The 15470-nt window shown below is 37.2% G+C and overlaps 1 protein-coding gene across 1 annotated transcript; it reads right to left on the bottom strand.

Annotated features, from left to right (window-relative positions):
• Positions 1 to 343: 343 nt before the first annotated feature.
• Positions 344 to 7454, bottom strand: LOC112514876 (universal stress protein PHOS34). Its single transcript, XM_025121505.1, has 5 exons — positions 7164 to 7454; positions 6898 to 7001; positions 5284 to 5402; positions 3372 to 3498; positions 344 to 588 (listed from the first exon to the last, which is right to left on the bottom strand). The coding sequence occupies exons 1-4, from the start codon at positions 7348 to 7350 to the stop codon at positions 3420 to 3422; spliced, it is 489 nt and encodes a 162-aa protein (XP_024977273.1). The 5' UTR covers positions 7351 to 7454; the 3' UTR covers positions 344 to 588; positions 3372 to 3419.
• Positions 7455 to 15470: the final 8016 nt, after the last annotated feature.

Below are 15470 nucleotides of genomic sequence, written 5' to 3'. Positions count from 1 at the left end.
TATAGCTGACCGAATAAGCTGTGAATCTTATTAAGCTCATTAAGCTGCTAATAAATAGACCCTGACCCTGACCCTGACCCTGACCCTGACCCTGACCCTGACCCTGAGCCTAATCCGAGCCTCAAAAGCCCAACACGCCAACCATTTTCCCAAATGCCAAGGTCGAGTTAACGCCTGATCAGGTCCTTCTCGTTCAACCCAAAAGACCGGACCAACATGGCCAAGAAAAGCTTGAGCATCGTGCATCGTTATTCAGCCCCTAATAACACAAAGATCCTAAATATCCACAACGAAAGGGAAGGTTTACATAAACTTAATATCTACAAAACTGCTTTTCACAGAATTCAATGGATAACAACTCATAATGTTTCAATAAATGAAACTTTATTATATAAACCATGCCAAAGTGTAATCTTCGGTTAAAATAACAATAATATGCTTAAATGCATTCCAAACAACAATAATATACAACAAATTAAGCATCACACACAACAGATTTACTCAACAAATAGTATATATACCATGCAAAGGCTGATGGCAGATTATCGACTTCTTAGATACTGTATTGTCGAGGATCCTCCATTGAAGCTGACCAAAAGTAGATCATACAAACTGAGTATAAGATACGATCCAACAGACTAACAAAATCAAGTACAACGTGTTTGTAAGGATACGTGGGCCCTTTTCAATATCTTTCCACGAGTCTTTATAGAGAGCGGAGGGTAGGTTGTTTTTTTTGGGGGGGGGGGGGAAGGGGTTCCTACATATATATATATAGAGAGAGAGAGAGAGAGGTTTGATGGTATGTATCGTGTGAATGTGGGACTCCAACATGCCCCCTCAAGCGGGGGCTAGATGGTGCCCCCTAGAACAAAGCCGAAAAAGTGTATCGACTCCCTAGATGTGGTAGACACTGACTCCAATACCATGTAAGGATATGTGGAACGCTTTTGAATATATTTCCAAAAGAGCCTTACATATAGAAGGGAGGTTCTTACATGGATATAGGTTGAACAGTCTGTGTGTAGCCAATGTGGGACTCCAACATGCACCCCCCCCCCCCCCCCCCCCCAACCGGATGCTAGATGGTTCCCCCAAGAACAAAGACGAATGAGTGTATCGAGTTCTAAATGTGGTAGACCCAAACTCTGGTACCGTGTAAGGATATGTAAAACCACTTTGCGTTCTTTTATAATTATTTGTTTAATTCCTTGTTTTGTGCTTCGTGGGAAGTATTGTTGTGCTTTAGTTTATCTTTTTCACAAGCCAAGGCCTTCTCGGAAACAACTTCTCTGTCTCTTGAGACAAGGGTAAGGTATGTGTCCATTTTACCCCTCCCATACCCTACCTCCTGGTGGGATATTGCAGGTTTGGTTTTAGTGTTTACTTCAAGGATTTGAATGTTTGGCTATGTGTTGATGTTAACGATCTCCTCTACTCCATCGGTCTTATGAAATAACAAAAAAAATTCCATTTTGGGTGCTTCGTATTAAATTGCAACAATGTCGTTTTTGGCAAATGTTTAAGAAAAATTACGTAGTTATCCCTAAGCCATCATTAGAAAACTATAGGAGTCTTTTCTTTACTGATATCAGACTACAAGTTCTCTTTTATCACAGAACTAAAGGCTCTTTTAGACATTTAACTTGTACTCTCCTAAGATGCATGTAGAGTCGATTTTGGGCAAAGGAACCAATTTATTTACTTTAAATATTCTTAGGTTAATGTTGATTTATACATTGGTCCACATTAGCTTCTCATCTTATCTTCTGATCCAAATTTAAAACAAGGCACAATATATGACCACTATAATGTAGTTCTGTTAATTGGTTATGTTGTTTTATATTTCTTTGTAATTTTCCTGATGAGGCTTAATATTTTTTTTAATAATATTATGAAATTCTTTGGAATTGTTCCTGTTTTTCCAAAGGAAAATTGCAAAATGGAACCAACTTTGCTTTAAACCTACTTCGGGAAGCTAACTTTCAAGACCTACAATTTTGGGGCCTAGAAACAAAATTTGCAAACAATTTCAGGTCTTGGTGACATCTTCAGCCGGTTACTGGTTACCTGTTACTCCCCAAGTGATTTAGCAAAAAATAATAATTAATTAATAAATATGTAGAAATTAGAATGCCATGTCTTTATTTAAACTAAAATCATAAAGATTCTCTCATCAATTCAAAGCCACCGGTTTAGCCAAAGATGCCACCATCTATCACCCCTCCTCCACCTAGTTCCTCACCGCCAAATCCATCTCTGACACCCAAAAACTCCTTGCCATCACCATCCCCACCCTACGCTTCATCCGTTGTCACCCAATTCTCTTCAAAGAATTCCCACACCCTAAATGTGCTATATTGTTTAAAAGACCTGATTAGCCTAATGCAACATGATGCAGAGGCATCCATGTTATTTTCAGCCAGTACAAGACCAGCCTATTTTATGTCTCCGGCTCACCTTGGGTTTGATTCAGACTCTTATTTTGGGTTCAAAACAATTAAAAGGAGGAGTATAATTTTCTGGCAGCCCAAAGGAGATTAAGATTCTTCCTCATTTATGCTTCATTAATAGTCCTTTAATTGTTTTCCAACTTTTGGTCTTTCTTTAGTCTTCTCATTTTTCAAGAGTTATGTTTATTTTAATCTTCCAGCCCTATATGGGGTTCCAAGTTGTAGCAGGAAGGCATTTTTTTTTTGAATAATGAGTTTACAATAGCTTGTGAAGCTGTTTTGAGTGTTCATACACAAAAGGAGTCGATTCTTGATTGTTGCTAGTGTGGTGCTGTTGCTTTATCACTAGTAACATCAACCTTCGCCAATTTGGTTAATTTTGGTGGTGTTTAAGTACTTTATCCTTGATCTAATCAGATTGTTAATCTCACTCTAGTCTTATCCCTCTTTTTACCCATCCATCTACGCATCACAACAACTATCACATTAATAATAAAAGAAAAGAATCTGTATACAACCTCCTCATTAACAAACTGAAACAATTTTTGTTTCAGAACATCTAATATTAGTTGCAACACTCCCCTTTTTGTAAAAATTTCAGACTAAGCTTGCCCCGTCGTCCCCAAGCATCTTTACAGAAGTCTCTAGTAGTGATCTTGATCCATGAGATATACTTTAATTCTGAATCTATATGGTGATTGTATTGTGTATATCGTGTTGGGAAGTTATTTTAAATATTTGACTAATAGTTAACGTTCCCTGCAATTTCCATGGGATGGATGGGAGTATTTATTTATGTAGTGAGGAGCAGGAGGGGGATCCTAAAATTAGAAGCATGTAGAATTATGGAAGTCGAAATGTGCTGCACCCAAAAAGAATGAAAACACATCTATTTTTATGAAAGGTAATAGATTTTACCTCAAACTTTTCCATGGAGGCCACAGCAATGGTACCAGTAAAGTTCTTTTAAGCAGTGCCTTTAACTATCATGACAGGGCACGGCACATTGTTGGAGCAGTAGTTACTTACACTTCCCAAAAACATCCTGCACATAAAGGAATGGTCATTTATGTCTCAAATGAATGAAATATCTAGTTCCTCAACGATTAGCTATTTAGTTTCCCCAATCTCCTCAACCAGAAGCAGAACACCTGGATTATTTTGGTTTTCTTCTAAAGTTTCTCTCCTGTCTTGTGCATTTTACAAGCTACTATCTCCTACCCGAAATAAATGCGACATTTGATGTGGTACATAGTTCGATAAGGTCATAGGCATATTTGACTATTAGTCAAAAACCAAAAGGGCCCCACAATATAAAAGAGCCTCCTTGTGGACCAAAATCAATGTTATTAACGCTTGATAATGATTTAGTGATCACCAATGGGCAAAAAGGTAAATTTCAATTGAAGCCTAACCTAAAATCTTTGTTTCTAAAACAAGTACAGGTTATTTTCTAATTCAGAATAAGAAACAATTTCCGGTTGAGAAAAAGACTAATCTTTCTGATTGTGAATCAGATACAGGCTTTTGGTTTGGAAAAAAACAGAAACAGTTCAAGTCTAACTGGTTTATGTCACCAGATCCACAGAAAAGATTGTTGTAAATTGGTTTTGAGTTTTTGCCGAGAACTACTTTCTTAAACAAAACAACTCTTTTGGGTTATGTTCTGTCTCTAAATTCCTCCAACTTCAGAAACCTTAAACATAATCATAATCCTCATTACAAGAAGAAATATAGTGATCTTGAATTAAAATTACCATATTTTAACATGTTTGTATTTCTCGTATTCAGAGATCAGAAAACTTTCCTGTAAACAGAAACAGGTTTTCTGTTGTGAAACACAAACGGTTTGTGTGAGTTAGCATTTAATCAGTACTAAATACCGGTTCAGATGGAAAATGCGTCTGAAAGTGGTCTTAGTTAGACCAGTGATGAAGTAACTACTCTGGGTGCAACATTGAGTTCAAAGACTCCGGTGGTGATTAACGTGGTTGGACAAAATCGGTTGTGGTTCCCCACAACCATGGTGAGAAACTGGAGAAGTGGCAACAAAAGATGCCCTCTACTTGACCACACTGAATTTGGCATGATTTCCCATGGAAAATGCTCCATAGCTCGGTGAAACTCAAGGAGAGGTTCATGCTGTAAGTGTTATCATGCTTGGAAGCACTCTGACTTTCTGTGTCACAACTATTTGCTGAATGAATTTGGGGACACGTTGTACAATGTATATCCACCAAAGACTGAAGTGCTCACATGAGAAAGCAACTTGCAGATACATGAGAAAGAAAAAAAGCAAAATCCCCACAAACAGTATGTATAGTGAAAACATGATATGAGTAGAGTGGTCCACATCAGCTGGACCGGTGACACCTTTCAAGTATGTACCAAAATTTTGGTGAAGCCGGTTTAAGGACATAGGCAATTTGTTATTATTAAGTTAAACATCAATTATTCTACAGTATGACTTGCTCCTATTCTGCACATGTATGAAGTGTGATAAAGAAGTATTGACGTAAGCTACCTTCCAAAAGGCATCAATTCTAAACATAAACATGAAGTGACAACCTCATATTCAGGAAATAACTAGCCCACAATAATCCAAACTAAGAATAATAAGTCGCCAGTGAAACATAAAAAAGGAATTGAACTAACAACATCCTGCATCTCCCAAATATTTATCAAGGATATCTAATTTCCCCATCGGCCAGAAAAGTTTATATGAACATGGCTAAAGGTGCAATGGAGAGCAATATAGACAATTCAACTTAGGTGCAATATAACATCTTAACAAGCTCCAAATATTGGATGCAGCAAGCATTAATGTTACCTCTTGATAGGACCAAAAGAACGGCATCCCATTACAAGCAAATCAGCATGCAATTCCTCAACAGCTTCACATATTTTGTCCTTAGGATCTCCAACCACTATTTGTGTCTTGACCTCCGCCTGGTTTAAATATAAATACACATATATGTATATAAGTATATACTCCAGACTCCACAAATAATGCATAGTTCATGGTGCACCATATGAGTATTTATGCACCTAATTTCAACATATAACTCCTAAATAAGCAAGTTCAAAATAAACTCTAGGGAAATCTACATAATGAATCACAGCCTACAGGTAATCTAAGAAACGGTAACTGACTGACTCGCAACATAAGAACTTCGGTCTTCAGAGGAGCACATAGTTAGAAACTCGGAATGCAAAACGAAAAAAATGGCATTTCAACCAAGTAAAAATAACCCATAGCCATGTTTAATATTCTGATCCTCCTGCATGCAAATTAACAAGCACATCACTTGACAAACTTCTATCAGGTAAGGGTCATGAAGAAGAAGAACACTTCCTCACAGAAAGTTTATCAATAATACAGTTACTGATGCAAAGTCTCTCACTTTCCCACTTGAGGAGAACTTTCTTTACTGTCGTCGTAATTTAAGTAAACGACAATTCAAAATGATTTAATATAAGTCGCTAGCAAAAATAAGCTATTTATCATGCTCCAATTTGGCACAACTTGTACCTAAAGCCATGGTTGGATCTACACAGAAGCAAGGATATGCATGTGCATTCCCTGGAAAAAGATTTTAGAGTTTTCTAGTGCAAAAAGAATTTAAAAAAACAAATTTTTTTTATTGTAATCATGTAATGCATTTCCCCCAAAAAGATTATGGGAAATCCTGGATCTGCCCTGCCTATGACTCTGTCTAGCTTCCAAACTGATGCCTAGTTTACATGTGCAGGTGATGGAAGTTTCGGTCTCGTGATGCTCTTCTGCTGTTGCATTTTAGTCACATGTATATTTAGTTGTTTATCGTTATACTTATCTTGGTCTTAGCTTCTTAGCTAGTCATGATTGTTAACTGTTCTCATTTCTCATGAAGGACTTTAGTCCAAGTACATCCTTTCACCTAGCTTTCTTTTAGTGCTCTTGTACACATATCTATATGATGTAACTTTGCTCAAAGAAATACAATTTTCACTCTTAAATCTTACATAATATCAGAGCAGGAAGATCATCAAAGAACCTCACTATACAATTCAAATATCATGGTCCAACTTTTTTCTTTTTTGAAATATATAAAATATTTATATAAGGCAAATACAACAAATAAACTCACACACCCTCCTCACCTTTGGTGAAGTTTGAACCTCTGACCTCAAAGACTATGATACCGTTAGGCCAAAGGCACTTTGGATCATGGTCCAACTTTGCACAACACAAACCTAACCTACCATGTAGCTCCCAAATTAATGACTAGTTTATATATGCAGTTAATGGAAGATCTTGAAGGAACCTTACTACGCAGATCCAGATATCACACTTTAATATTAAACCAAAGCGAATCACTTGTTAAAAGGATCTTAATATTTGTATGTTAACCCCAACCACACAAAAAAAATCACGATTTACGAGTAAGATTGAGAAACCAACATTCTTATCGGCGCAAATCTTCATAGCATGAGTTATGATAGCATCAGTAATCCGCCGCTGGTGCGCCTCGATAGCCGCAGTAAACGCCGGCACCTCCACATCACCTAAATTTTTGCACAATCAAATAACTATCAAAAATCTCTAACACCGACTATGAAAAACCACAACCTCACACTAAAATCAATCGAAAAGAGTAAAATCAAGCAAGCAAAACATAACAAAAATGGAAAGTGAGTGCACCGATCCAGCATTTACACACACTTAACTGGGACCACCGAAGGGGATAGCACCGGGATTGAGACCGACGGCGATTGACGGCGGTGATTGAACATGAATAATGACTAAAGTTCCTTCTGGACGAAGCTTGACATTATCGAGTGCCCAATTCAAAGCGTTCATGCTCTCTTCACTGCCATCAACGGCGACGAGCACGCATCCAAGGTTTTCAGGCATGGTTTTCTCTCACACTTCCTACTAACTTCTTCAGATATCTGAGCAAGGTGAATCTAGATAACAATGCCGGTGGATGATCGTGACAGCGATCATGAACGTAAAAACTGTTTACCACCGGTCAACTTGTTTCTTTTCCTAATCAATACACTCCAATAATTTTTTATAAATATTTAAATTACAATATAAAAAAATTATTCAATTCCATAAATATTTAATTTATTTGTTTGCACGATTTGTAAAAATAACTTCGTTCGTAGGCATGATAACGAGACAGAGATGAGACAGGTTTTGTAATCTTCGGTCCCTGTCTTTAAAAATAGCCTCCTGCCCCAGTTCCTGTCAAACCCCATGAAGAATATCTGTTTGTTTGTGTCTACCGGGGATCCCGGCTTCGACCCCGGTTTGAGTAACATCCCCCAACCCCCGCTCTCAGTTTGAGTCTACTGAGAATCCACGTTCCCGTTCGGGTTGGGTGAGCCGGGCTCTCCACAGGGTCGGAGCAAATCACCATCCTTACTTGTTTGTATTGTAATAGGGGGATTCGGTAGTCGAAATCATTCTTAGTTGTAAACTAGCAACAAAAAGTGGTGTTCTATAATGAAATTTTTAGCATCATTTTTATTGCATATGACGTCATTAAAAAAAATTATGGTATCACGTGCGTCCTTCTGATACATGTTTGTCCATTTCTTTTCTACTCAATAACAGTAAAATAACGTGCAAAGAAATTCATCATTACACATCTTTTCAAAGCGTCATTTTCCTCTCTCATCTCAACTATATATCTCTCTCTTACCCTCTCATATTTCTCTTACACGAACACAAATACTCTCTCTCTCTCTCTGTGCATATATATATATATATATATATATATATTATATTGTGTAAGTAAGAACTCCTAGAAAACTCTTTCAAACCAGTTTCTTCTCCTTCTTTAATGAAACAAGTTTGTAAAATTCTTTGTTTTGCTGTTAATCATTAAGAAACTTGTTTGTTATTTTAAAAACGTCTTTATTCCTTTTAAATACAAACAACCGGTTTTGTATATCATTCTTCTTCTTGATTTATTTTAACCACATTTCTAAAACCCTAATCTTCTTGAAAATCCAAATTCTTCTGGTTTTTCAAAACAAAGTTTATCCTTCAAACTTTATTCCTAAAGTGCTTTCTAACATAAATCTATGCACAATTCTATTTTTCTGTTCTTCTTTTACAAAAATGGTTGTTGCTCAAAGCGTGAACTTTGTCGTGGAAGACATTACATTCAAAACCAACAATCACGTCGCATTCCTGGATATCCCTACAGACAAACCCCAGTTTGCAGATGTTGCTAAATTTCCGAAGAACAGTGTTCTAGGATACGCCCTCATCTTCCAACCTGTAATAGTGAAGGATATCATGAGGCAGTTCTGGTATACTGTTGAAGCAAAGACGGTGACTTACAAGAATGGAAACTCTATCGTCCAGATCTTTTGTGTGATCAACAATATGACACTAAGTTTCGGCTTCTCAATTATTAGGACTGTTCTCAGACTTTCTAAGTCTATTCCCTATACCAGAGGTCTAGACACTGAGCATATCGTCAAAATTTCTAGACGATATTCGCTATGTCTGGCCTTTAAGGAAAGACTCTGATTCTGAACTTAACAAGTCGCTGACAAAGATTGAGAAGATAAGGATGTATGCGATCTACAATACCTATTTTTGCACTTCATTCAATGCATGGGTTGAAAGACTGGTGGCCAAGATCAAGCAAGTTGGGTGGTGTTGAACATCGGCTGCTCAGTGATCAGAGACATCAATGCCAACTACACAAAACTCATATTTGGATCTGGTACTAAAGCTGAACAAGTGTCAACGAGAAAAGGTGGTCCCCTACACCAGGTTCCTGAGTGAGATTCTCTCCAGAATCTTAACAACTAGATACCCCACTCAAAGTGACCTCCCTATCTGTTGGCTTGGATCAAGAATTATTGATCACAAGACCAAGCCTTCAAACATTGGTTTATTTCCTCCAATGTTGAGCATAGTCAATGTTCCTCTTCTTTTTCTTCTTCTTCTTCAGTAGCTACGACTGTGGCAAACCCCCCTCAATCAATCCCAACTACTACAACCTTATCCTCTTGAAATAGGACACCATCTGAAGCCCCTCTTAATCTTTCAAATAAGGTCAAGAAAGCCACAAAGGGGAAGCCATATAATCTAGCTGAGACCTCTCAACAGGTCTCAACTATTGAAATTCGCCTCCCAAGGCATCTGTTGTTACCCTTCATTCTTCTTTAGCAATATCTTCTGTTGTTGCGTATGTGTGGCTCCTACTCCAACCACTTCAATGACAGAAATCACTGAATGTGTGATTCCCAACATAGCCACTGCTAATCCTCCACTTATATTCTCAATTGTTCTCTCCTCCCCTTCTTTGGTCTCTACTACATGTGTTGATGATCCCATGGTGGCTGTCCCCACCATTTGTGAAGCCATCACCACAGGACCTGAGAATGCTTCTCTTGAAACTCCTTAGATACATGATGCTGATCCTCTCGATAGTGCATTTGAGATGCCCAATGGTAATCCTTCAGATACTGCTGATGACCCTTTAGGTATACACCAAACCTCCATTTCTTTCATTCTTACTAACACTGAGCTATCTTATGCTCAATGCTCTCTTATTTTCTACTGTTTCTTTGGAGAATGAATCCCCAGTCAACAAGACTGAAGCCTATGACATGCTCGGGATGTCAAGCTGTTGCTCTCTGCTGTTGCAACCATCATCAACAAAATGGATGAAGTGCACCAGGGAATGCCCTCAAAGGATGATCTGACTCACGGCCTCTCTCTTGTCCAAGCTGAGGTGCGTGAAGTCAAAGAAACGTTGAACGCCATGAAGACGAAAGTCCAAAAAAAATTTGAAGTTGTTGCTAATCAATCCAGCAAAGCTGAAGATGTTCAGGCTCACCTTACCAGACATGGTGAGCTCCTTCAACGGATCTTCCAACTTCTTCATCAACCGACACCTATCCATGAACCCTCCTTTAGTGTAGTTGATCGTCATCAGCTGGATAGGGTTGCTAAATTCAACCTTCATCAGGCCGAAACAATTATCTCCATCGAGCAGAAGCTGCAAGACTTAGTTTCTTGCATCCCTCTCTCAGCTGTTAATGTTGATGATGACAAAGAGGGGGAGAAGTCTAACGAGGACATTAGAGAAAATAACGATATAGGGAATACGGTTGTTGAGGATGCCAGGGAGAATATCCCTGAAGTCATCGATGATGATGATGTCGATGATGTCGTGGTTACTGTTGCTGACTATGAAGACCTTCATCCTTCCACCTCTACATTTCCAAATGTTGGTGATGAAGATGACGATGATGAGGAGGACTCTAAACCTCAAATTCCATATGAAGGTACTAATCTTGGTGGTGATGATGATGATGATGATTTCTGCGTCCAGATCATACCAAGACAACCAATGAAAGGAATCTCCTTTAAGGAACCTACTTTCTAGGGGGAGAAATCATCAGGGAACCAGCACTCCTCAAGCAAAGGAAAATGAGTGGCTGAAGAAAATCTTGCCCTAGTTCTTGGGGCAGTCAGTCAATCTGAAGATGCAGACACTTCCAGGTTTGTACCTCTTTCCTCAGAAACTGAACCTGCTACCCCTATCCCTTTATCTCTCTCTACAACAACCCCTCTTGGTCTCTCAATCCATCTCCCATATTTTGAAACCCTAGAGGACGATGAAGATGAAGCCTATATCATAATACCCAAGAAGTCGTCTAGACAACCTGTGTGTTCAAAATTTGAAGAAGACATGAGGGTGGCTCAACTGATAACTCAACTGGACCAATCTAGATTAAAAATTCCTCTTCGTACCTCTGGATATAGTGAGCTCGACTTTCTTTCAGAAGCTGAATATGAAGAATCCCTACGTGCTGAACAAGAGCTGAAGAAACAACAACCACAACTTAAAGACAACTTGGAGTTAGCCAAGACTCTAGCTGATCAGGCACTTGCTGAAAGGAAATTCTCATAGAGTGATCCGCTCAGTGCTCAAGCCCATCTCTTAGAAGAAGCTGAACGAAAACATCAACGAGTGCTGAAACTAAAGAATCGTGATCTCAACTGGTGCAGAGAAATGATCGGAAGAAGAATGATCCCACACAAGATCTCAAACGTCACTATTAGTGGTCGAATGAAAAATGGTGTTCTTCTTATTTCAATAGTCATATTTCGAGAGAACAACGATGCTGTCACTGTGTATCCCTCTTTTCTCAATTAGTATGGTTTCTATGAATGGCTCGAGATTTGACATGCTATCTAGAAATCCAAATCCAAGCACAATTCTTACATTAAAGAAGTTCTAAATGAACTATTCAACAAGGTGTCGAAGATCGTCGAGGTTCCTCCTCTGCCACAAAAGTCCTCTCGAAGACGAATCCTTTCTGATCCTGAAGATGGTGCATCCCACAAGAACGAGCGTGAAACAAAATTCTCAATGGATGAACTATTCAAGGATAGAAAGAAGCCAAATATCTCAATTTTGAATTTGTCACTGCCTGAGAAGGATCATTATATACCCAACGCAGTGCATGTGAAACCTGAATATAAACATATGTTCATCAACTATGATGGTCAATACAGGTTTCAACGAGTGTATGAGTTCCATCTCTGCCCAATAGATCATTTGGAATATCTTCGAACTTGGCTAAACGAAGACATCTATGGCAAGATGATGGACCGCAAGATTGGAAAGAAAATGCTCAGATGAAAGATGCAAGGAGAAGATGTTCCAGATTACATCAACTTCAACAATCTAGATTAGTCAACCTTTCAGTCTTGTAAATCTTGCATTTCTTTATCTTTTATTTAAGTGTATAGCTTTTATGTTTTAAGCCTATCAAACCGATTGTAATCAGTTGTAATGTTTTCTCTTGTAACGTATTTCAATAAAATAATTGGTTCACTGAAAAAGATCACTGAAAAGAGTAAATGGGACAAGTACTTATGAGTTCTATTTATTTCTTACATTCGCTAACACCTTTCTAGTCGGTAAATATGCCCTCAGTATTCAGTTCTTAATATTGTGCAAGTTTATTTTTTCCTTGTATCCTTACCATTAAAGTAGATTTCCATAGTAAATTTTATCACTGCAAAATATCCCAAAACAGTTAAAAGGGACAAGTATTTTACTAGTACCTTTTTCTTACTATTATACCTAAGCAATTTTCTTATGTTGCTTTGTCATCATCAAATAGGGGGAGATTGTTGATCATCTCTCTCAGTGATTTAATGATGGTCCTTTTTATCTTACAAGTGCACTATCTTTGTATTCAGCTTCAGCGATCATTACTGAATCTGTTCAGTGATCGCTGAACATGTATTGTAATTCTTTCAGAGACAAATATTCTTCAGGAAGACAAAACTCACACCATAGAACCTTCAGCGATATCGAAGATAAAGCTGAAGACAGAGACAAACAAGTTTGTGATTTGATGCGGTTTTCAATTATAACAATCTTATCTACACAAGTGTGAAATCTACTCAAGATTCAACAAACACTGATGAAACCTCTAACGTTATTCCAGTGTCAGAGATCAAATGAATCTTGTTGAACGAGATTGGTTTTTGTCTTGTCCTTCTACATACAAAGGACAAGCCCATAACTCTCAAAGTAAAGTACTGTACGGAATCGCTCTACTGTCTCCAAGCGTGCTTACCTACTTTGTGAAAGACTATTGTTCATATACGGCCAAAGACTATATAACTGTAACAATGGATAAGCTTACCTTTAGAAGCTTGTCATGTGCTTTGTAACTTCTAAATTGAATTTAATGCAATGGGTATAAATAGCTGAGAAGTTATTCCTTCTCAGTTATCTTCTCTAACCTCTTATCTCTGTTCAAGCCAAGCTTCCTTGACTTGAAGATCTTATTACCCAAGAAGATACTTCCCCATCTCTCAACCAATCTAACCAGTGAAGAGCACAAGACTTCTTAACCTTTTCTTTTAGAAAGTCTTTTCTTTCTTGCTTTCTGTAACTTGTGTGTTTCTTTGATTATTTACACAAGTTTTGCGTCTTAACTTTTCCGCAAACAATCTGTAAAAATTTGTATTGATCTTCTTTATCAATATAAGTTTTTTTAAAAGTGAAAGCTGCTGTGTTTGTATTCATCCCCCCTTCTACAAATTGTTACGTATAAACTCTTGTAAATCCAACTAGGACCAACATTCTCTATGGGAATGACATGTGGTACTTAATATCATTATTATGTGTTACAAGACGATAGTAGTTCAATACATATACTTGCACTGAGATTTATTTTTGTTTTGAAATCTAATGTTGCATAAATCTTACAATGTTCCAACAATTATGTTAAGGTGTTCTGTACAATACAAAAAAGAGAATGTAAAACTCTCCAAATTTGTTTACACTAATGAGGTTAAATGTGCTATAATTTATCATCAATATATTGGGATAAACCAAAGGGCCTTCGGCCTTGCGGTATCGTAGTCCTTGGCTTCCTAGGAGGTCAAGGGTTCAAACCTCACCAAAGATGAGGAGTGTGTGTGAGTTTATTTGTTGCATTTGCCGTATATAAATATTATACACTTCAAAAAAAATATCGGGATAAGAAAATTTTAAATTATTTTATTAATATAATTAATACTTGAATTACTAAAATATAGTAATTGTTACAGTTGGATGTCACTTTTTTTTGCCATTTTGATTTTCGATATCTTATTTGAAAAAATTATAACATAACTATCAAAGATACTCTAAATAACTCTGATCCTCATTTTATTGAGAAAAAATAAAATAAAAGAGGATTTCTATTGATTGATAGGGTCTCGGGATAGACGAGAAAGAAGCTACATCAATTTTATGGATACGAGCATCCACAATGTTGGGTTTTTTGCTTCGTTAAAAAGTGAATCACTGGCAGCAACACTTAGAGATCCCGCACAAAGTCCACCTTCAAGAAACATCAACGTGAAGGCATTTTTTTTCTCACTCAATGGTTGAGGCTAGCGGGAGGTCCGGGATCGAACCAGGACTTGCCTTGTACTTGGGCAAAGTCACATCACCTCTTTGCGAACTGAGCTACATACTAGAGGCTGTTGCATGTTGTGTTTTTTTTATTAACCTGGATATCCAATCCGCTATGTGAGTCGACTAATCCCAGGACGACCATCTGCTTTATAGATAACCTGGAGTCACCGCATTTGAACCTCCGTGGCTACAAGCATATTTTTATTCCTCCTTGGATTTGAACCTGAGACCTCCAAGTACTTTTGACATTTGGAGTCAAGCTTAAACCAACCAAACACCACCCTTTGTGGTTTACATGTGTTTTGACTCCAAGGTTTTCACATTTTTTTCATTCTACTTCTCATTCTACTTTACCACCAACTTAATAACTCAAAGACCTCAAACATGTATCCACTATGACAAAACCTTTCTCAAGTTTTTTCATGGTCTTTTTTCGAGTTTTTTAGGATCCTACCATTTTCACTTTATATCAATATGCTCTCATTTATAAAAATGATAGGCTAAATACACTCCTGTATATTTATGTGCAAATAAACGTGAACGAAAACTTGTTTATGTTCGTTCGTTTAACTTAACTGAACATATGAATGGACATGGACGGTAATCGGACAAATCTTTTTTTGTGTTCATGTTTGTTCGTGTTCGTTTATGTTTGTTCGTTAAGATACTAAACAAATGTAAACAAACGAACGTAAATAAACATAAACGAATATAAACTAACGAACACACATGAACTAAAAGCAACCACCATTACTCATCTCGTTTATAAAAAGTAACATAGCAAAATGAAAAATAGGGTATAAGAGAAATAGGAATTCTAAAAATTTAACTTTGATTTTACATATTAATGTCATAATATATAAATATATTCATATATATATATATATATATATATATATATATATACTAGAAGAGTACTCGCGCAATGCAGCGAGACAGATCTTGATTTTAATGTTCTATTTTATTATTTGTCTCTGTCGATTTTATAATACGATTTTATGTGTTTTTAAAAAATCAATATGATTTTATTTTTGAATAAAATATAAATTTGAAGATATCATAAAAA

Source organism: Cynara cardunculus (assembly GCF_001531365.2).
Source record: "Cynara cardunculus var. scolymus isolate 2C chromosome LG 6, CcrdV1, whole genome shotgun sequence".
NCBI classification, from domain to species: Eukaryota; Viridiplantae; Streptophyta; class Magnoliopsida; order Asterales; family Asteraceae; genus Cynara; species Cynara cardunculus.
Note: the sequence above shows the minus strand (reverse complement) of the source record. Positions and strands in the feature narration are given on the sequence as shown.